The sequence below is a fragment of the Vulpes lagopus genome, chromosome 5, assembly GCF_018345385.1.
Source record: "Vulpes lagopus strain Blue_001 chromosome 5, ASM1834538v1, whole genome shotgun sequence".
Lineage (NCBI taxonomy): Eukaryota > Metazoa > Chordata > Mammalia > Carnivora > Canidae > Vulpes > Vulpes lagopus.
Window position 1 is genome coordinate 72,005,471 of NC_054828.1, and position 22,154 is coordinate 72,027,624.

The 22,154-nt window shown below is 41.6% G+C and overlaps 1 protein-coding gene across 4 annotated transcripts in view; it reads left to right on the plus strand.

The window, feature by feature from the left end:
* The window catches only part of MAGI3 (membrane associated guanylate kinase, WW and PDZ domain containing 3), a 237,506-nt gene extending 219,659 nt beyond the window's left edge, over nucleotides 1–17,847 (plus strand). For 3 of the 4 annotated variants that reach the window (XM_041756277.1, XM_041756278.1, XM_041756280.1), the window contains 5 exons: nucleotides 7,364–7,466; nucleotides 8,219–8,345; nucleotides 8,941–9,084; nucleotides 13,209–13,347; nucleotides 14,797–17,847. In XM_041756277.1, coding sequence (XP_041612211.1) covers nucleotides 7,364–7,466; nucleotides 8,219–8,345; nucleotides 8,941–9,084; nucleotides 13,209–13,347; nucleotides 14,797–15,941 — 1,658 coding nt within the window. In that variant the 3' untranslated portion in view covers nucleotides 15,942–17,847. Of the gene's footprint in view, nucleotides 1–7,363; nucleotides 7,467–8,218; nucleotides 8,346–8,940; nucleotides 9,085–13,208; nucleotides 13,348–14,096; nucleotides 14,188–14,796 lie in introns of all 4 variants that reach the window. The other variant, XM_041756281.1, reaches the window with a different exon arrangement.
* The last annotated feature ends 4,307 nt before the right edge of the window (nucleotides 17,848–22,154 follow it).

The window sequence follows — 22,154 nt, forward strand, 5'->3', positions numbered from 1 at the left end:
ATCAATGTGTCTGTTTTTGTGCCAGTACCACACTGCCTTGATGGCCACAGCTTTGTAGTACAACCTCAAATCCACCATTGTGATGCCCCCAGCTCATGTTTTCTTTTTCAATATTCCTCCGGCTATTCGGGGTCTTTACTGATTCCACACAAATCTTAAGATGATTTGTTCCAACTCCATGGTATTTTGATAGGGATTGCAATGAATGTGCAAATTGCCCTGGGTAGCATAGACATTTTCACAATATTAATTCTTCCAATCCATGAGCATGTAATATTTTTTCATGTCTTTGTGTCTTCCTCCATTCCTTTCAGAAAGTGTTCTGTAGTTTTTAGGGTATAGATCCTTTACCTCTTTGGTTAGGTTTATTCCTAGGTATTTTATGCTTTTGGGTGCAATTGTAAATGGGATTGATTCCTCAATTTCTCTTTCTTCAGTCTCAGTGTATAGAAATGCCACTGATTTCTGGGCATTGATTTTGTATCCTGCCACACTACCAAATTGCTGTATGAGTTCTAGCAATATTGGGGTGGAGCCTTTTGGCTATGTACAGTATCATGTCATCTGCGAAGAGGGAGAGTTTGACTTCTTTGCCAATTTGAATGCCTTTTATTTCTTTTTGTTGCCTGACTGCTGAGGCTAGGACTTCTAGTACTATGTTGAACAGCAGTGGTGAGAGTGGACATCCCTGTCTTGTTCCTGATCTTAGGGAAAAGGCTCCTAGTGTTTCCCCATTGAGAATGATATTTGCTGTGGGCTTTTCGTAGATAGCTTTTAAGATGCTGAGGAATGTTCCCTCTATCCCTACACTCTGAAGAGTTTTGATCAGGAATGGATGCTGTATTTTGTCAAATGCTTTCTCTGCATCTATTGAGAGGATCCTATGGTTCTTGTTCTTTCTCTTGCTGATATGATGAATCACATTTATTGTTTTACGAGTGTTGAACCAGCCTTGCATCCCAGGGATAAATCCCACTTGGTCATGGTGAATAATCTTCTTAATGTACTATTGGATCCTATTGGCTTGTATCTTGTTGAGAATTTTTGCAATGTGTTCATCAGGGATATTGGTCTATAATTATCCTTTTTGGTGGGGTCTTTGGTGTTGGAATTAAGGTGATGCTGGCCTCATAAAACAAGTTTGGAAGTATTCCGTCCCTTTCAATCTTTCAGAACAGCTTTAGTGGAATAGGAATTGTTTCTTCTTTAAACCTTTGATAGAATTCCCCTGGGAAGCCATCTAGCCCTGGACTTTTGTGTCTTGGGAGGTTTTTGATGACTGCTTCAAAGTCCTCCCTGGTTATCAGCCTGTTCAGGTTTTCTGTTTCTTCCTGTTGCACTTTTGATAGTGTGGTTTTCCAGAAATGCATCCATTTCTTCCAGATTGCCTAATTTATAGGTGTATAGCTGCTCATAATAAGTTTTTAAAATCATTTGTATTTCTTGGTATTGGTGGTGATCTCTCCTTTCTCATTCATGATTTTATTAATTTGAGTCTTTTCTCCTTTCTTTTTAATAAGGCTGGCTAATGGTTTATCTATCATATTAATTCTTTCAAATAGCCAACTTCTGGTTTTGTTGATCTGTTCTACAGTTCTTCTGGTCTCTATTTCATTGAGTTCTGCTTGAATCTTAATTATCTCTCTTCTTCTCCCAGGTGTAGGTTTTATTTGCTGTTCTTTCTCCAGTTCCTTTAGGTGAGTAGTTAGCTTGTGTATTTGAGTTTTCTCCAGTTTTTTGAGGGATGCTTGTATTGCGATGTATTTCCCTCTCAGAACTGCCCTTGCTGTATCGAAAGATTTTGAACTCTTGTATCTTCATTTTCATTAGTTTCTATGAATCTTTTTAATTCTTCTTTAATTTCCTGGTTGACACATTCCTCTTTTAGTAAGTAGGATGCTCTTTAACCTCCATGTGTTTGAGTTTCTTCCAAATTTCTTCTTGTGATTGAGTTCAAGTTTCAAAGCATTATGGTCTGAAAATATTCAAGGGAAAATCCCAGTCCTTTGGGATTTGTTGGGACCTGATTTATGACCCAGTATATGGTCTATTCTGGAGAAAGTTCCATGTGCACTTGAGAAGAATGTGTATTTAGTTGCATTCAGATGCAAAGTTCTGTAAATATCTGTGAAATACATCTAGTCCTGTGTATCATTTAAGGCCCTTGTTTCTCTGGTGATGTTGTGCTTAGAAGATCTGTCATTTGCCGAAAGTGCCGTGTTGAAATCTCCTACTATTAGTATATTATTATCTAAGTATGTCTTTGCTTTCGTTATTAATTGATTGATATACTTGGCAGCTCCCACATTAGGGGCATAAATATTCATGATTGTTAAGTCCTTTTGTTGGAGAGACCCTTTAAGTATGATATAGTGTCCCTCTTCATCTCTTACTACAGTCTTTGGGATACACTTTAATTTATCTAATATGAGAATTGCTACCCCAGCTTTCTTTTGAACACCATTTGAATGGCAAATGGTTCTCCAGTCTTTCAGTTTCAGGCAGGATGTGTCTTAGGTCTCAAATGAGTCTCTTGTAGACAGCAAATAGATGGGTCTTGCTTTTTATCCAGTCTGAAACCCTGCGTCTTTTGATCGGATCATTTAGCCCATTCATGTTCAGAGTTACTATTGAAAGATATGAATTTAGTGTCATTGTAATACCTATTCAGTCTCTGTTTTTGCGGATTATTTCTTTGGGTTTCTTCTTTCTTTTACAGGATCCCCTTTAATATTTCTTGCAGAGCTGGTTTGGTGGTCACATATTCTTTCAGTTTCTGCCTATCTTGGAATCTCTTTATCTCTCCTTCTATTCTGAATGAGAGCCTTGCTGGATAAAGTATTCTTGGCTGCATGTTTTTCTCATTTAGTACCCTGTATATATCCTGCCAGCCCTTTCTGGCCTGCCAGGTCTCTGTGGAGAGGTCTGCTGTTAATCTAATATTTCTCCCCATATATGTTAGGGATATCTTATCTCTTGCTGCTTTAAGGATTTTCTCTTTCTCTTTGGAATTTGCAAGTTTCACTATGAAATGTCGAGGTGTTGAACAGTTTTTATTGATTTTGGGAAGGGACCTCTCTGTCTCCTGGACCTGAATGGCTGTTTCCCTTCCCAAGTTAGGGAAGTTCTCAGCTATGATTTGTTCAAATATGCTTTCTGGCCCTCTAGCCCTCTTGGCGCTCTCTGGAACCCCACTTAAATGTAGATTTTTCCCTCTGAGGCTATCATTTCCCTCAACCTTTCCTTATGGTCCTTTAATTGTTTTTCTCTTTTTTCCTCAGCTTCCTTCCTTGCCATCAACTTGTTTTCTATGTCACTCACTCTTTCTTCTACCTCATTAAGCCTCGTTGTTAGGACCTCCAGTTTGGATTGCATCTCATTTAATTGATTTTTAATTTCGGCCTGATTAGATCTAAATTCTACAGTCATGAAGTCTCTTGAGTCCTTTATGCCTTTTTCCAGAGCCACCAGTAGCTTTTTTTTTTTTTCACCAGTAGCTTTTTAATTGTGCTTCTGAATCGGCTTTCTGACATCGAATTGTAATCCAAATTCTGTAACTCTGTGGCAGAGAGTACTGCTTCTGATTCTTTCTTTTGTGGTGAGTTCTCGTTTCTAGTCATTTTGCTCAGTGCAGAGTGGCTGTATGAGTGGGCTGAGTCAAGAATCATGACCTAGGTAAATTTTCACCCTAGATGATTCTGCCGAAGTCAGAGACCAGAAATTGAAAACAAAGATCAGAATGATATAACACAAAAGGACTACTAAAGTAAAAAACAAATTTTAAAACAAAGCAGTAAAAAATAAAAGGCCAAGAATCCCAAAGAAGAAGAGAAAAAGAAAGAAAAAAAGAACAAGGAGAAGAAAAAAGGGGGGGGCTGATTGGGAGATGGTGGTGGTGACATAGTTGTAGTGGAGGGAGAGTATATTCTACCTGAGGGGTTCTAGAGGGTGATCCTCTTGTTTCTAGTATATTAAGTTCTGAATGTTAGAAGATGCTCAGTGTCAAATTTATATAAACCAGCAATACTTGTACAGAACCCCAACACTGACCACCAAAACATAAATGAGATAAAAAGAGCGGGGCAGAATGGGAATGAAGAATCTCACAGAACAAACCAGCACGGTATACCAATTGGTTCTTGGTGCATGCTGGTCATGTTTTAGAATGTGTTAATCCCCGCCCCATTTAGAACAGAATGAGGCAGAGAAAACAAAAAACACAAAACAAAAAACATATCTTTTATATCTCCCAAAATTAAGTTGAGTATGTCGAAGGGAATCTAGAAGTGGAAAATATATCTAGGACCTGTAATTGTAGAAATATGAAAGTCAAAAGGGAAGAAATTTAAAAATGAAGAGGTAGTAAAATATTGTAGTTATGGTGGAAAAGAGAAAAAAAATTGGAAATTTAGAGTCTGCAATAAAAATGAGTTGTACTGGAAAAAGGAAGAAAAAAAATAGGAGGGGTACCCTCTGGTTCTATATATTGTACATCTCTCGACTTCCCCTGGAGCTTTCCAGCACTGCTTGATCAAGAACTTGCTCTTACCCCATCCTTCCAGCTGGTCTTCTGGGGGAGGGGCTGCTGTGCTGATTTTCAGGTGTGTGCACCTGGGGGAGCTGTCCCCTTCCCTGCCAGGTACCAGTGCCAGTGGGAGCTGTTTACCCCATGAGGCCTCTGTTCCCTGGTGTCCCTGCCTCTCCCAGGCACAGGGTGACACAAGGAGGAACAGCAACACTGGCAGGGGCCAACTCTCCAGCTCTGGGGTCAGCTCCTCACAGTAACTACCGCAGTCTCCCAGTCCGTACTGTCCTGGATGCTCCCCGGGGCATATGGGCTGACCTGCACAGCTTGGGGGCACCCATTGGCAGGAGAGTCTTTGCTGTCCTGGGCCCTCCCCGCCTCCGCCTTTCCCCAGAGGGAGTGCAGGATCCTGGGCTGTGTCTGCTTAGCGGCCTGGGATCCGGGGCTTGTGCTGCTGGGCGCAGCCCCTGCGTCCAGAGCCGCCGCCTGACCCACCGGCTTCCCCCCGAGGCCCCGCCGGGCGTGCTCCAGCCCTTTACCGAGATCAGCCCACCATGCGCGGTGGCTCTCCCCCGGGCGCACTTCCTCTGTTAGTGACTCCGGGCACCTGGAGGCGTCCCTGCCCCTCCTGCGGTTCTGCGCGATTTCCCTGCTGAGCACCATTCCTTCCAGGAAGAATCTGGTGTGGATTTTTTAAAGTTCCCGTATCTTGGGGATTGGGCCTTCCAGTCCCGGAGACTCTCGCTGCAGCCTTAGCCGGCTCCTTGCGGGGCCTCTTGTCCACTTGATTCTTTTTTCTTTTTTTTTTTTTTTTCCGCCTTTCTACCTTGTTGGAAGCAAAAACCCTTCTCTCTATAGTGTTCTGGCTGTTCTCTTTTTAAATCTCAGGCCGAATTCATAGGTTTTCAGGATGGTTTAAAAGTAATCTAGGTAAGTTGGTGGGGCCAGGTGAGGTGAGGACCTCTACTCCTCCACCATCTTCTCCTCAACCCATTGAGCTGGCTCTGATTCATCAGTCTTATATAATACCCAGTGCTTACTACCTCAGGGGTCCTTAATGCCCATCACCCAGTTACCCCATCCCCTTGGCCTCCCTTCCAGCAGTCCTCAGCTTATGTCCTATGGTTAAGAGTCTCTTATGCTATGTCTCTCTCTCTCTGATTTTGTCATGTTTTTCTCTCCCTTCCCCTATGATTCTCTGTTTTGTTTCTTAAATTCCACATATGAGTGAGATGATAGGATAATTGTCTTTCTCTGACTTATTTCACTCAGCATAATGCCCTCTAGCTCCATCCACATCATTGCAAATAGCAAGATTTCCATTTTTGATGGCTATGTAATATTCCATTGTGTATATATATGACATTTTTTTATTCATTTATCTGTCGATGGACATCTGGGCTCTTTCCATAGTTTGGCTGTTGTGGACATTGCTGCTATGAACATTGGGGTGCAGGCCCCTTTGGATCACTGCAACTGTATCTCTGGGATAGCTGCTCAATAGTGCCATTGCTGGGCTAGGGTAGCTCTATTTTCAACTTCTTGAGGAACCTCCACACTCTTTTCCAGAGTGGCTGCACCAACTTGCATTCCAATGTAAGAAGGTTCCCCTTTCTCCACATCCTTTCCAACATCTGTTTCCTGATTTGTTCATTTTAGCCATTCTGACTGGTGTGAGGTGGTATCTCATTGTGGTTTTGATTTGTATTTCCTTGATGGCAAGTGATGCAAAGCATTTTCTCAGGTGTCTGTTGGCCATTTGAGTGTCTTCTTTGGAGAAACGTCTGTTCATGTCTTCTGCCCATTTCTTGACTGGATTACTTGTTCTTTGGATGTTGAGTTTACTAAGTTCTTTATAGATTTTGGATACTAGCCCTTTATCTAATATGTCATAATTCCCTCTTATGGATGAGATGATTAGAAGCACAGAGAATATAAGTAATTTCCTCAAGAACACACAGGGCTTATCCCTTGTCAGTCTTGCCGCAGAGTTCATCATCCTATTTACTGAGCTATGCTCCCTCTCTCTCTGATATTTTAAATATCCTATGTTTAATGTATGGACAAGATAAAAAATTCACGAGTTTCAGCTTTACAAATATGAAAGTGATAGCCTTAAAAGTCTCTCTTAACTGTGAGTTGCCATCTCCATGCAGGCAGTTACTACCATTCTTAATTATGGGATCTGCCTTCAAGGAGGTCTGGGGCTGGTGCTGAGATGATACAGACAGAAATGATAACTCCCTCCCCCTGCATTTGTGCTCTCAGAGTACAGAAGCAGTGAAGTCTTCATAAACATTTGTCAACACTCAGAATGGTTCTATAAGTTTGTCTTTGGTATTTGTGTCAGGCAAAATAATTGCTCCAATATTAATGCACGTTCAAAGATCTGTGTGGATGCAGACTGGCTTCTGTTCTCCACCAGTCCTGAGACTGAGCTTTGTCATCTAGAGTTGTTTACCAGTAGTGGGGTGTGTGCTCTGGAAGCCCATAGGATAGGCTGACAGTTCCTGGAACTCTGTCCTCTAGATGATATTGTTGAGTGTGTACATTTCTGATCTTCATGTCGTATGGGTGACCAAAAGAGGGTGAAAGAGGGAAGTGTGTGCAGTAAGATATGATGCTTGTTCCCTTCAAACACAGGCATCAATCAAAGCCACAGGGGAAAAAATGTTAATGTTCCAATTCCAGACAACTGACAGCAGCGATGTTCATGCTAAAGTCATGAAAGTCAGTATAAAGCTTTAAACATTTGTTACTATCTCATTTTTGTAAACCACTTGGCCTTTATATTTTTATGTACAAATTCTTATTTTTATTGTTTTCTCATCTGAACAGAGCATCATGGCCCCCCATCGGGAACAAACTCAGCCAGGCAAAGCCCAGCCATGCATCACAGACCGATGGGACAGTCCCAGGCCAACCATTTACCTGGGGACAGGTGAGGCTGCTCTCCCCAGGTCTGGGCTTTTTTCTCTCATCTCTCCACCCCCACCTGTGCACCCATACAGGTGCCCAGGAGCCAACTGGTGAGGTCAAAATGAGAACTCTTGGATTTTCCACCTTCAGATACATCCCTACACCCTATACTCCCTCAGAACCTCCCCCCTCCTCCCACCCTCATCCCAGGGTATGGCATAATTATCCAATCATGCCTGATGGGTGGGGATTAGGAATAACAACAACAAAAAAAGTGGCAGCAGCATCCAGCTCTGTCTACCTTCGTCCTCATCATTTTGTTAGGGAAGCCCCAAATCCAGATGACCTGAGCAGACCAGAGCAGCATTTGTACTTACTTCTTTCTTCTTTTGTTGAAAATACCAGCCATGGAACAAAAACTAGATTTCCAGAACTTCAGCATCTTTGTGAGCACTGGGGCTGCTGACAAGGTCAGCTTATCTGCCCTCTGGCTCAAGTTACTTGAGTGCAGTTTTCCTTGACATAAACTGCACCCAAGACACCCTTGAGACCAAAACTGAACCCGACCAAAACAAAGTGGGGTGTTGACCGCTTTGGTGCTGGAGTGAATGACCAGCTGTGCCCTAGCATCTCTGGTCCTAGAGGTGGTCTGCCCCTACAGCAGTTTGTCAGGAGAATGGCCAGCCTCGGCTTTGGAAAGACATTCATCTGCATTTACTTTAAAACTGTTTCCATTTTCTCAGTTCAGAGAGTGACTGGATTTCTCTCTTGTAGGAGTGCTCTAGAAGGTGACATTGGGAAAGACGTCTCCATGTCTTACAGACATTCGTGGTCTGACCACAAGCACCTTGCTCAGCCCGACACAGCGATGATTTCTGTCGTAGGCAGCCGGCATGATCAGGTGCACAGATGCCCCTCTTTCTGCCCCCAAGAGGCAGACTGTTATTTTCAGTTACTAAATCCCTGACACTGGTGAATTTTTACTGCAGACCAACTCAGATAACATTAGTTCCCAGGATTAACAACTCCTGAAGACTTGCTGTGTGCTTGGCATTCTGTTAGCTTCCATAAGAGAATGTCAGTGAAAAAGTATACCCCATAGTTGGAGAAATGAGCCCACTGGGTCCAGTACTTAGAAATAACAGTGTTTGAGCTCATCAAAGTAGGGTTGGCGGGGGGGGGGGGGGGGTTGTGCTTTTTTTCTTTTTTCAGAACAATTAGTCAAAATCTCCATAAAGGAAGCATTTCCCCAAATTCTGTTCTCTGATTGTTCTGTTGCACATTGACCAACCAGTAGAGATAACGTGATCTTCAGACTAATTTAGGTTGCATCTATAAAGAAGTAGATTTTCAACCAAAACCTACATTCCTTTCCTAAGATACAGAAGTGCATAATGAAAGTATAAAATCATATCTCCCAGCTCCAAAAGTAGTCTTTCTTCCAACTGTCAATAGTCCATGAAAACTTGTTTTCCTTATGCTTCTTCCTCTCCCAGAGCCTTGGTTGTCACTCAGTGGAGCTGGAGAGAGGCCCCCGGGGCTTCGGGTTCAGCCTCCGCGGGGGGAAGGAGTACAACATGGGGCTGTTCATCCTGCGTCTTGCTGAGGAGGGCCCCGCCATCAAAGACGGCAGGATTCACGTGAGTTGGTTTCATTCCGCAGCCTTTGGCTCTGGCTCCCAACTGGAAACTACTGAAAATAGTTGATCAAAAAGAAAGCGGAAACCTCCCAAAGCTAAGCATCAGAGGTTTTGGTCACTAAATCTAAAATCAGCTGCTCATTGTTTCACCTTCTGATGCCTGGCAATTTCATGTTGCCAGGTGCTCTGGTGCACTAGGCAGTACCACAGTGACACTGTTCTTACCTTCTTGACTTTGGATGATAAGGAAACTTATTTTTTACTTATACCATCAATGTTTAAGGGCAAATGGATTCGTAAATAAAATATCCTTTCATCTTATTAAAAGTCTTGGAAAAGCCAAGATAAAACAATCTTCAACCTCTTCCCAGAAATAATAGCCTAAGGATTTTTTTTTTCCTCTTAGCCACCTACAAAGGTAGCCAGAAATCCAAAAGCATGACTCTTCCAACTTTTACTATTACTGAAAGACTAGAATTCACATGGGTAATGGTCCATCATAGGTGTTCTCAACTCTGGAATGCTGTAGCTTTGTCCAGGGCCCTGCAGACCAGATTGTCTGCATATCTGCACCACAGGTATTTCCCCCCCTCCTCTGAATGTTTCTTCAGGAGGAATCTCACATAGAGGATGTGTGCTGGCCTCAATTTTTAAGAAATAGTTTACTGATATTGTTAGGTGATACATTAGAAATTTTAAATTCTAGATAGCCTTCCCCCTGCTGCTCAAGAGAACTTTGGATTTCCTCCCTTCCGAATAGGTGGCAGTGAAGATTTTTTTTTTTTGAAGATTTTTTTTAAAATAAATCAGATGATACATTCTAATAATGTTTGGAAAAGGCAGGCTTCCAGGTGATTGCAGCTTTGAATTTTCCATATCACTGCCCCTACTCCCATTACTCATTTGGTAAACATGTGTTGAGTATTTGCTTTACCCCAAGCTTTTATGAATGAATACTGAATGAGCTGGGAGCAAGGGTGACCCTAAAACAAATAAGACACCACCCTCTTCAAAATGACCAGATTTGTGCACAAGTTCAAAGGAGGTATGAGTGCAGATTTCACAGAATGGGTGGCATGGGAAAGTGGCTAGGATTTCTTTTCTTTTTTTTTTTTTTGTTGTTTAATATTTTATTTATCTATTTGAGAAATAGAGCCCAAATGAGAGAGCACAAGTAGAGGGAGAGGGAGAAGCAGAGTCCCCACTGAGCAGGGAGTCTGACATGGGGCTTGATCTCAGAACCTCAGGATCATGACCTGAGCCCAAGGCAGATAGATGCTTAATGGACTGAGTCACCCAGGCACCCCAAAGTAGGTAGGATTTCAGTAGACAGAGATTGGTCCTTTTTCTTCCCCTTCTTTTTTAAAAATCAATTTGGATATATTTTAAATCTGGGTGGTTTTTTTTTTTAAGATTTTTATTTACTTATTTATGAGAGACACAGAAGAAAATGTGGAATCTGTAGTCTTCCAGGCAACACCTGTTTTCACTTAGTGTTAGCCTTGAAAAAACCCTTTAAGGGAGGTGGCATTGTCCCCACTTCCCGATATAAAACCAAGTCTCTCAGAGACTAGGTCCCTTGCTGGGGTCTCTTGGCCTGTGACAGCTGCAGTGGGACCCAGTTCGCATGCTTTCCATGTCAGGCCCCAACCTGTGTTTGTCTGGATTGATTGTTTGGGGAAGTGTAACGGTTCTGGAGGCCTTCTAAGATAATGTAAGCAATGTACTGGAAATATTATTTTGTAATTTTAATACAAGATGTAAATTTTTAGTGGCTGTTAATATAGTAACATTTTTAAGGAACAGAGTATTTCTCCCCTTTTTCTACTTCTTTTCTTCCCTTGGTTCTTCTATTCTCCATTTTTCCTCCCTTTGATTTCTGCCTCCTCTGTCCTCCATAATTTTATTTTTCAATAACATAAACCTGAACTCAAATTGTTATTGGTTCTATTTATCAAAAGATGTATTCCTCATTTTTTGACACATTTAAAATTTTTTAAGTAACAGAATTTTTGAAGAATGTTCAAATTTCCTCCATTTTTTTTTTTTATCGCCAGCTTCATACAGTCCAGTAGAGAACCTGTTGTTCCCCGCATCCCCCTGCCCCACCCAGGGCCTGTCTACCATAAATCTTAAAGCCATAGATAGGGTTCTAGTGTCCTTCTCCACAATGTGGTTTTAAAGTTAAACAAAAATGACACCTGGTGGCAAATCTGTTCAATTACAAGCTTTATTGCAATTTATTTGTTGTACTAAAAGAGGAAGAAATAGGCAGCTTATTAGGACAGTGAATTCAAGCCAAACTATGTGACTGCAATTAATGATAACCTCAATCATGTTCGCAAGACACTCCCAAAGCATGCTCCCAGTACTGTCTGCCTTAATTTTCATTTCTCTAATTATCAGCAGGACTTTATATGCAGTGGTAATTTATTATGAATATTTCCTCATGAAAATAATTTTTCTTCAGTCACTTATTAGGGAAATCTGAGTATTGACTTTTGTGTCACTTACATATTCTAGATATACACTTTTTTTATTAATATATGTGTATGAATTTTTTCCCATTTTTTTTTTAAAGAGTTTACTTGAGAGGGAAGAAGAGAGAGAGCAAGAGGTGCTCCAAGGGTAGGGGCCAAGGAAGAGGGAGGATCAGATTCCCCACTGAGCTGGGAGTTTGACTCTGACTGGATCCCAGGCCCCCGGGATCATGACCTGGGCCACCCAGGTGCCCCTATTATTGTCTTACTTTGTTTAAAGATTTTTCTTCTGCTTTCTATGTTAAATCCATCTATCTTATTTGACATCCTCCATTTCTTTAAGAGATTCCTCTTTTTTTTTTTTTTTTTTTTTTCAGTTTACTTGACATTTTTTGCAGTGTAGAGAGGAGGTTTGAGCCTCAGGTAAATCTGATACATTTGAAGTCTTTTTTGGCAAGACTGGGAAATAGAGAGCTTGAAAAGTAACATTTGTCTGCTTGCTGTGTTATCAGGTTTTCTCTCATTAAATTGTCCCCAGCACTCAGGAGGTGGGTGCTGACGTTATCCCCATTTCACAGGGAGGAGACTGAGACCAACCACCCTGCCAACAGGAGGTGGAGGCAGGAGTGGACCACAACACCCAGCTTCCTGGCCCCTGTTCTTTGTGCTATCTGTGGTTCCAGACTCTTCCCCCAGCCTCTGTTAAATAAGTATTGGGTCATCCTGTGTTATGTCGGGATGGTTTTAGTAAGCTCATAAATATTTGAGCTTTTTGGAATTTCAGTACTTTTCCATTGTTCACTTTTTCTCTTTTGAAGCTGGTACCCTATGCTTGCTCATCACCTTGAAACATATTTTAACATCATTACCATCCTTATCTTTATTCAGCTCCTTTACAGAAGTTGTATTTGGTTCATCCTTATTTTCCGTTTAAAAAAATGATAGTAACAGCTTTTACAGTAAACAGCAGTGGCACTGAGGCATCTTTTTCTGGTTCCTAGTTTTATGTTTCCTGAGGAAATTATTTTTCAATAAAGTCATGAGCATAAGCCAGTTACTGGTTTTAAATAAGCATTCATATTACTATATTCTCCAAGCTGAAGTGTTTCAGAGTTTTAATCTAATGCTTCATAGACATACGGGACATGTGGGCTATACAAAGAGGTAGGGTGGGCACCTCTCCCCCAGAGGCCAGGAAAGGCTTCAGAGATGAGGAGCCACCTGCCTGGGTTTCAGAATAAATTCAAGATTCAGCTCAAATTGAAAAGTACCCTTCACAGGTAGATCATTCAGCTACAACCCTCAAGTATCATGTGGATTGCAGAGACCTCACCTCTTGTGTTTATCCTTTGCTGGGAAACTCAGAATCTGATTCACGATTTCAAGGTGCCCAGATCCCATTCACTAGTCTTAGAAAACTTTCTCCTGTGGGATTTCTACAGAGTGAATAAAGCTGGACACCATCCCTTCCTATTGTTGTCATCTGTCCACTCCTCTCAGCCTTAGTAGAATGGCACGGTGTACAAGTTAAACATCTTTCCAAGGAGAGAAGGTCACTCAGCCAAAGTTGAGTGGCTCCAGAGTGGACAAAGCGGAAGGAAGGATGCAGAGTCACATGTCATTCCTGTGAATGTTCCCTCTCTAGGTGGGAGACCAAATTGTTGAAATCAATGGGGAACCTACACAAGGCATCACACATACTCGAGCAATTGAACTCATTCAAGCCGGTGGAAATAAAGTTCTTCTGCTTTTGAGGCCAGGAACTGGCTTAATACCTGACCACGGTAAGTGAAGTAGCTCACCTGTAGCTGAAAAGTTGCCCATGTGTTATGGAGGGGGCAATGGCAGGAAAAGGATGTCTATATGAAGGGGGCAGATACCATACTAGCTGGTTCAGAGGGAAACACCAGAGCCAGCTGAAACTAGTTACACTGCATAGTTACTATAATACCACCAAGTAAGTGGCTCCGGGCATGATTTCTGTTGGGATGGAAGATGCTAAGCAATTTCAACGGAAAACATACAGTTGCTTTTGTAGAGAAATGTGTCTGTAAAAAAAAGCCTATCAGAAGCAAGTGATTTAAATGTCACGAAGAACATCTAAGAACTTTAGGCTTTTCTGGTCACTCGTCAAAAACCAGTTACTGTCGCCCTACTGCAGTCGGGAAGTTGGACGTGGGACCATGTCCCTACTCCTGTACTGACCTTCAGCTTGGTGCCATATGTTTTTGAAATTGAAAATCATTTTTTAATTAAGTGCACTAGCCTAGAACTCAAGTACCACACCACCAGGACTTGTCCCTTCTAGTCCCCCTCCTCGCCCCACCCCTAAAGCTTTGGAGGGACAGGTGTAGACGTGACCTCCTGCAGTCCCCTTCCAGCCTGTAATTCTCTGACTGTGTGATCTTCCACCATCTGCTTGTAAACCATACACGTTCCCAGTGACATCTTTGCTAACTGCGCTGTGATTTTTTTTTTTTTTTTTTTTTTTTTTTTTTTACATAGTCCTAGGCTTTTTCTCTTCCTTCTTCAGGTTTGGCTCCTTCCGGTCTGTGCTCCTACGTGAAACCTGAGCAACATTAAGGCTTTCAGGGCTTTTCTTGGTCTTTCCTTAAAAAGACTTGGTAAATTTGCATGTCTTGTAAATCACTTCCTTCTTTTTTTTTTCTGTTTAATTAAAAAATGATGCTATTAAATACATCTCTATCTTCTGCACTTTTCAGTTTCCTTTGACATTAAATTTGACCGCTTAATGCCAGAAAATTATTTACAATTGCCCATGAACCTCTCGTTCTGGTTACCACAGCTAGGTCGCCTTTATTAGTGATTTTGGCATATCCATAAGCTGTATCTTTTGATAACAGCCAAATTAGTAAGGTTCCTGGACCAAGTAATTTGGTCCAATTTTATTACTTATTTCTTCTAAGTTTTATTGGGCTTTACTTATGAAGAATTCATACATCATATATTATGTCACTAATTATACATGTTATTGGAAAAATGATAACTGTTATTTTGTGTATATTTAAACAACCTACTTGTAGTACCACCACCTTGTGTACAAGTACAGCTATCTCTATGACCTGCCTTAGAGAGAAAGAGAGAGCTCAGCATATATATAAGGCTGTTTAAGCAGTTAGTACAATTCAAATAGCTTGTCACAGTTCAGAACTTATTGTTCCTGTTTGTAATTCTAAAATTTAATAATGTTCCACCCAAATCCCTTTTTGTAGGTGATTGGGATGTTACTAATCCTTCGTCTTCAAATGTGATTTATGATGAGCAGCCACCATGTCCCCCATCTTCACATTGTCCTTCCATCTTTGAGGCATCTCCCGTGCCAGGAGTGGAAGAGTCTTTAACAAGAGCTCAGATATATGAAAAGACAGAGGAATTAAAGGACGGCGTGCCTGAAAAGAAAAGCACTTTCAATGAAAATCAGTCTGATAAAAAGCAGCCCTCTTTTCTCCAGAAAAATGTGAATAAAAGGGATCCACCCAGCAGCACTCATGGGCAGAGTGACAAGAAAAACCTCCTCCGAGTAGAAAACGATGTTACACCAAGAGGCCGATCTGCTAGTCCCAGGAAGCCTGCCCTCCGACATGTGGAAGAACGTCCAGACAAGCTTCCCACTCCTCTAACAGCTGACCCCCCAAGGAGACCCAGGGATCGATCACTCAGTCCCAGGAATCGATCACTCAGCCCCAGGAAAGGTGACCGGAAAGGAGGTCAGATGGGCGCCAGGGCAGAGTCTGGGCAGGACCACTGCAAAAGAAGCAGAGGACGATCTTCAAGCCCCAAGAAGCAGCCAAGGACTGAAGGGAGCAGAGGCCGAGGGAACGCTGAAGCCAGACTATTAGGGTGTGATGGGCAGAGAGGAGGGGGCCGTGCTGGGGATGGTGCAGAGCAGACCTCTGAGGGCAAAGAAGAATCAGGTGTTGTCAGGAAAGACACAAAGCAGAGCCTGTCTAGAAAAAACAGAACCAGGTCTCCAGAGACAAAAAGCAAGAGAACGGATGAAAAGTCTCTTCCATCCAAAAAGCCTAGTCCCACTGCTAGTAAAGTATTACCTGATGGGGAGAAAGGGAGGAAGGCGACCTCTGGAGAGACAAGTTCCAGCAAAGAGAAGATGGGAGAGAATGCCAAAATACCAGACAAGAAGCTGAAGCAGGACCCTGAAGAAAGGATGGTTTTAAACAAAGCCAAAGCTCCCCAAGGGAGAGAACAGGAGGCGGCTGATAAAATGAGGGAGAGTGGAGGGGTCCGGCCTGAGAGCACGTCTCCTGTTAAGAAAACACCCATAACTCCAGGGCCCTGGAAGGTGCCAAGTGCAAATAAAGCCGCAGGCGCTATGGGTGTGGCCGAGAAACGGCTATGACCTTCGGTATAAAACAGAAACAAGCTGTAATCTCTTCTTACCAAGAAGTGTCATTCTCCAAAAAGACACACACACACACACACACACACACACAGAGTCATTTTTTTCAGGAAATCTGACACACACGCATTTTAATTTGAGCATCAAGTGACCCTGGCTGCATGAAGGGCCTCCAGGATCGCTGGGACCCCACTGTCCCCCAGCTGGCTGCCCTGCCCTGCACCCAGCCCAATTTCATTAGTGTCCCACCAAGTGACACATGCTGATCTGCACAGTGTGGTCACAACTCACTTTATATCTGTGCCAAGTTATCTACTGTATCATGTCTGTTTTATCCATCTCACTCAGCGATTTCCACAGTAATTAAAAAACTAGGTTTGGCTTGGAAGTTGATATTCTCAATAGCATGCTGCATGTTTACAGAGAGGCATATTTGCGTCCTTGCAGAGGAAGGGATTGTTAGCCCATCATTAATGATGGCAGCTGCCTCTTCTAACAGCTACTGGTGATGGCCCAGGCCCAGTTTTAAAAATGATACTCCGAAACATCACTACTGAAAAGAAAAACAAAATGTGGTCAAATAGTGACACTTCTGTAGGGTTCTTAAATTCAGCTGGATCGGGTATTTCAGGTAACTTAAAATATTACAATTGGATGATCAAAATGAGCTAGTGTTTTAGGCATTGAAGAGTTCCCCTCTTGCTATCGTGTCCAACCCTGATGTGGTCTTAGCATTTCAGATCACCCTTTCACTTCGGTTATTTCATTATGAAACCAGAAAGAAGCATGCGGAAATATTGCCTACTGCCGTGTAAAGGAAAAGCTACCAGGTTTCTATTTCTGGCTATTTGGGTTGGACCTCCTAGTACTCATTCATTAGTCGTTACTGCATGGTGCCTATGTGAGGAGTCCAAAGGCATACAGACTGAGAGGACCGTGGTCACAAAACAGTTTCACAGTCCATTGCCAGCTGAAGGACCAGCGCTTCTGGCAGCAGCTGTACAAGTTCGGGTGTTTAGAGGCAGCACATGTGCTCAGGACAGACAGGTCAGGAGGGCAGACGTGGCATGGCGGTAGATAGCACTTGCTAGATCGTATTTCATTTTAATTTCTATCTACATTAACTTATTTAAAAAACAAGAAATGGAGACTAAACATCTGCTTAGAGCTTGTACACATTTTCGGAGTTCTTTTTAAAAGATCTAAATAAAGGTGTTTGTTGGGAGGTAGAGACTGGTTTTAACTCCATAAAAGAGATCCAGGTTTTTCCAGCTCCCGAAGCAGCCACTATGAATAAAGGAACAATCTTGGAATGAAACTATTTTATGGAGTATTTGAACACACCTGTTCTGTCATTTGGGTTCATCTTGTTCCTGTGAAACATGTTACATCCAAGCCCTGTCCTCTCAGAGTCCGACTGTGAAAGTCTTTAATGTAACAACCGAAGCTGCCCTTGTAGCTGAGACATGCTTCCCAGAGTGAGATTCTGAAATCCCCTTTCATCCAGAACTATATTTACCCACCTATTGTAACTACTTGAATAGAGAAAAATTAGGAGGCTTGATAACATGCTAAGAATTTGTCACCACAGAAATGATTTATTTTCCCTATAGTCCACAATTAGTGATAAAAATCCTATTTTTATTGTTAACTGTGACATAACTTTGATGTCATATGTTGTCAGTCTGATGTGGCTCTTTTCTTTTTAAGTAATCTGTCACTGTACTGATTATAGTGATGTAGCAATGTGGCCTTGGAATGCTAAGCAAAATATGGATGTACTGGTTGTAAATGTTTATATATTGTACAGTACCTTTATATATACACTTGAGGTTCTGATTAGAGAAAGATCTGTAAATCGCTCGTTATTTTTTATATAGATATTAAAAAAACAAAAACAAAAAACTATTTACAGCCTGCATTTCTTTTACTGTCAGGTTTATTTAATGTTGCTTTCTCTTTGTGGAGCTAATTCATATTATAGTGTGACTCCTTAAATAGATTCTGTTCCTCCAAGTGACAACCTTTCAAAATCATACAATCAGGAAGACTCATAATGATGACTGTACCTGTATAGCTTCCTTTTATCAGTATGCACACCTTGAAATTGGTTTGAATTAATTATCATTATGCCTGTTCATTGTAAAGAAAATAGCTTTGCAAAAGTAATTTGCTACACCCCAAACTCTTTTCTTTTTTCTTTTTCTTTTTTTTTTTAATTTATTTATGATAGTCACAGACAGAGAGAGAGAGAGGCAGAGACAGGCAGAGGGAGAAGCAGGCTCCATGCACCGGGAGCCTGACGTGGGATTCGATCCCGGGTCTCCAGGATCGCGCCCCGGGCCTAAGGCAGGCGCCAAACCGCTGCGCCACCCAGGGATCCCCCAAACTCTTTTCTTACACTGTCAGGAGAGAAAAGGACTTGTCTTATTGGAAATTCAGTGATTAGACCTTTCTAATGGACAGAGTAGTCGAAGTCTAGTTTCCTGTAAGGTCACAAAACTCTTTTTCATCAGACTATGTCATTTCAACAGTAAATCATTTCATTTACTATAGGTTACACTTACTTTCAGAATGAAGTGTTTTGACTTAGATTTCATTTACTTTTTGGTATGCTTAATGCTCAAAACCTATTTCACAACCATGGTTCTTCTGCCCTTGCAGGTAAAAATAAATTCCTACCCTTGCATGAATTCACATTAAAAATAAAATCAAACCCCAGGTTCCCAAACCCCACAGTGGAGACACATGTCATAGCAAAAGCTGTAGAAGTGGCAGCAAAATTGTTTGGGTGGACAGTGCACCTTCTCAGGAAATTCTGGGATGCTACCGCATTGTTTTGAGAGACTGAGATCCTAATTACATCAAATTTTAAGACCGAGTAGCTGTTGAACAGGGTCAACTATTTCAGAAGTCTCAGACACAAAAGCATTTGGCTTTTTATTTCTACATGAAAGTATCTTGGGGTTTTTTTTTCCCCCTTTAAATAGCTATTCCCGTGTAGAAAAAACCAAATGCTTTTAAACACATGCACAAATGAATTTCGTGTTTAGTATGCCCGGTTTTAAAAAGAATATGGTTTTTAAAAAGCAATGTGTATTCAAATTAAACTAACAGTTAACAGTCTAATGATCTCCACAAAGATGTGTTTAAGCTGAAGCTTAGTCCATAGATTGCTCCATAGAATGTTGGTATAAACACGGACTTTTGCACAAAATGTGATGTTACACTATGGTATGAAGGATACATCAGAGGAACTTTTTACATCATCATGGAGTGTTCCAATGCCTAAGAACTATCTCTATGTGTTAAACAATAACAGATTTTTTTTTTAAGATTTTATTTATTTATTCACGAGAGACACAGACAGAGAGAGAGGTAGAGACCAGGCAGAGGGAGAAGCAGACTCCATGCAGGGAGCCTGATGTGGGACTTGATCCCGGGACTCCAGGATCACACCCTGTGCCAAAGGCGCTAAACCACTGAGCCACCAGGGATTCCCACAGATTTATTTATTTAGGCAGCTCCTTACTGCTGATCATGCTATTAAGGTTTATCAGCAATACAATGATTTTCTTTAAAGCATGCCCTAATTCTGATATGAAACCTGTAGTCTTTGCTTTAGTTAACTGTATTAGTTGAAGAGAGCCACTAACTTGGATCTGTTTTCATTGTTGCTATGCAAGAGAGCCTATGTGAAGAGTGTGATCCTAACCACTAAACTCTGAGTCATTCTCAGAGACATTAAAAATATAAAAGCATAGCCGAATGCTTTAGCTAGCCTAAACATATAAATTTTAACAGAGAATCCTGAGAATTTGTCTATTTTACAGTGTTCGCATTAAAGTCAAGCAGAACTATTATTAGCAAGTACACAAATCAAGAGGCTTATTTTGTCCTGAATAAACAACGATCGTTTGTTACCTTGAATAATCCGTTATTACAGTTTATACACTCAGACATGCTGCAGGAAAGTATGGAATTACTGCACATTTGTGAAATCCAAACTTGATTATTCAGGATGGGCACCAATAACTGCAAGAAGCAAAATATTACTTTAAATGATTATAGTCAATACATGTATACATGAGATTAACTTTAATGAATTTCTCCATAATCCCAAACCATATGCCACATTGGGAGTCAGACCCACTTGGCCTACTATGAGTGAGTAGATCTAAAAAATTTCAAAAGTGAATGTAATTAATTTGGAAAACTATTATTTTTACAGAGCACAAGACCACTTACTTATAAATACAATGAACCAAAAATTCAAAGACCCATAAGCTTATACCCTGTGAGGCATTGTGGTATTTAGGATTTTTCTCCATGTCTCTGAAAATCAAGAAACCACGGGTCAGTTAGGCAAGTATTTGGTTCTTCAACTATATGAAGTATTTGGCTTATATTATACATTAGCTGTAATGTACATATTTAGGAAATTTCTATTTTTACCTCCATAGTAATTTTAAGAGGGATAGTTTTTCCTGATACAAATTAAGTAAACAGCTATTTCTCTTAGCCTTCTATATTTATTATTATTATTCCAATTAAATGTATGAATGAGAAAGGGAGGTGGGCGGGGGGTTGGGGTGACTGGGTGACGGGCACTGAGGGGGGCACTTGATCGGATGAGCACTGGGTGTTATTCTATATGTTGGCAAATTTAACACCAATACAAAATAAATATATAAAAAAATAAAAATAAATGTATTGATCTAATCTAGCCCTGTTTTTACACAATAGTTTAGTTTCTCGGTAACAGCTAAATATCACTGAAGTTTATCTCCAATTTCTGGGACCAAAACAAAATCCCAAATTATGGGGTGCCAGGGTGGTGGCTCAGTCAGTTGAGCATCCGACTCTTGATTTCAGCTCAGGGTCATGGGGTCAAGCCCTGCATCAGGCTCTCCGCTCAGTGTGGAGTCTGCTTGTCCCTCTCCCTCCTCCTTGGCCCAGTCGCACACTCTCTCTAAAATAAAGTCTTAAAAAAAAAAAAAAAAAAAGCCCAAGTTCCTAGAAATTATACAGAGATTAAATGAAGCACTGAGAGTAGGAAGGAAGTTGCAACTCTTCCATCCTAACAAAAAAAAAGTTGCATGAATGTTATTTGAGGTCCACTCATTTCATTCTGTACATTTATATTGAGGACCTATTATGGGATCAGTACTGTTTTGCATTCTGGGGAATCTAAGGGGTAGACGAAGAGTCCCTGCCTTAAGGGGATTACACTCCAGTAGGGAGGGACCAGAATCAAGGCTGCAACTACATAGAGTTAAGAATGACCTGAAGACTAGCAAAACCTTTCTCCCACCGCTAAAGATACAGAAGAGCCACACTGGAAACATTAACACTATGCCTAGGCCCCCCATACTTGTACACTGAACCCTAAAACTAAGCCTACCCCTACCTTTGCCCCTACATGTACACCTAGCCTTACCCCTGCCCCTACACCTACAGCTACATGTAACCCAAAACCAACTCCTAACCTTACCTCTACATCACACCAAACCCTCCCTCAACACCTACTATTACCCTGACCCCTACACCTAAACATACTTATACACTGACACCTAACCTAAAGCTAATCCGACCCCTACCCCCACTGTTAACACTTACTGCTACACTATTCCTTACTCCTCCCCTTACCTCTACTCCTACCTCTAACCCAACTGCTAGCCCTACCTCAACCCTAATCCTACCCAAACCCTACCCCTACCCCTAACCCTACTCCTATACATACTTATACCTTTTGTCCCATGTCTACACCTAACCCTTGCCCTACTGCTACACCTTAACCTATACCTAACTCTACCCTTACTGCTAACCCTAACCCTACTCCTAAACCTACCTTTAACCATAACCCTACTCCTACCCTTAAACCCTACTCTATGCCTAACCCTAACAGTATCCCTATGTACTCCTACCTCTACACCCATCCCTACCTTTACACTTATCACTAGCCCTACACTTCCCCGACACCCTACACCTAACAATATCCCTAGCTCTACTCTTAACCCTTCTACTACCCCTACCCCTACCAGTACCCCTACCTATAAGACCTTACCACTACAATACCCTACCCTACACCTAGGCTACCTCTAACTCTTATCACTGCACCTACCTCTAATACTACCCCTAACCCTACCCATACCCCCAATCTTACTCGTACCCCAACCACTACCTGTACTCTACCCCTACTCCGAACCCTAC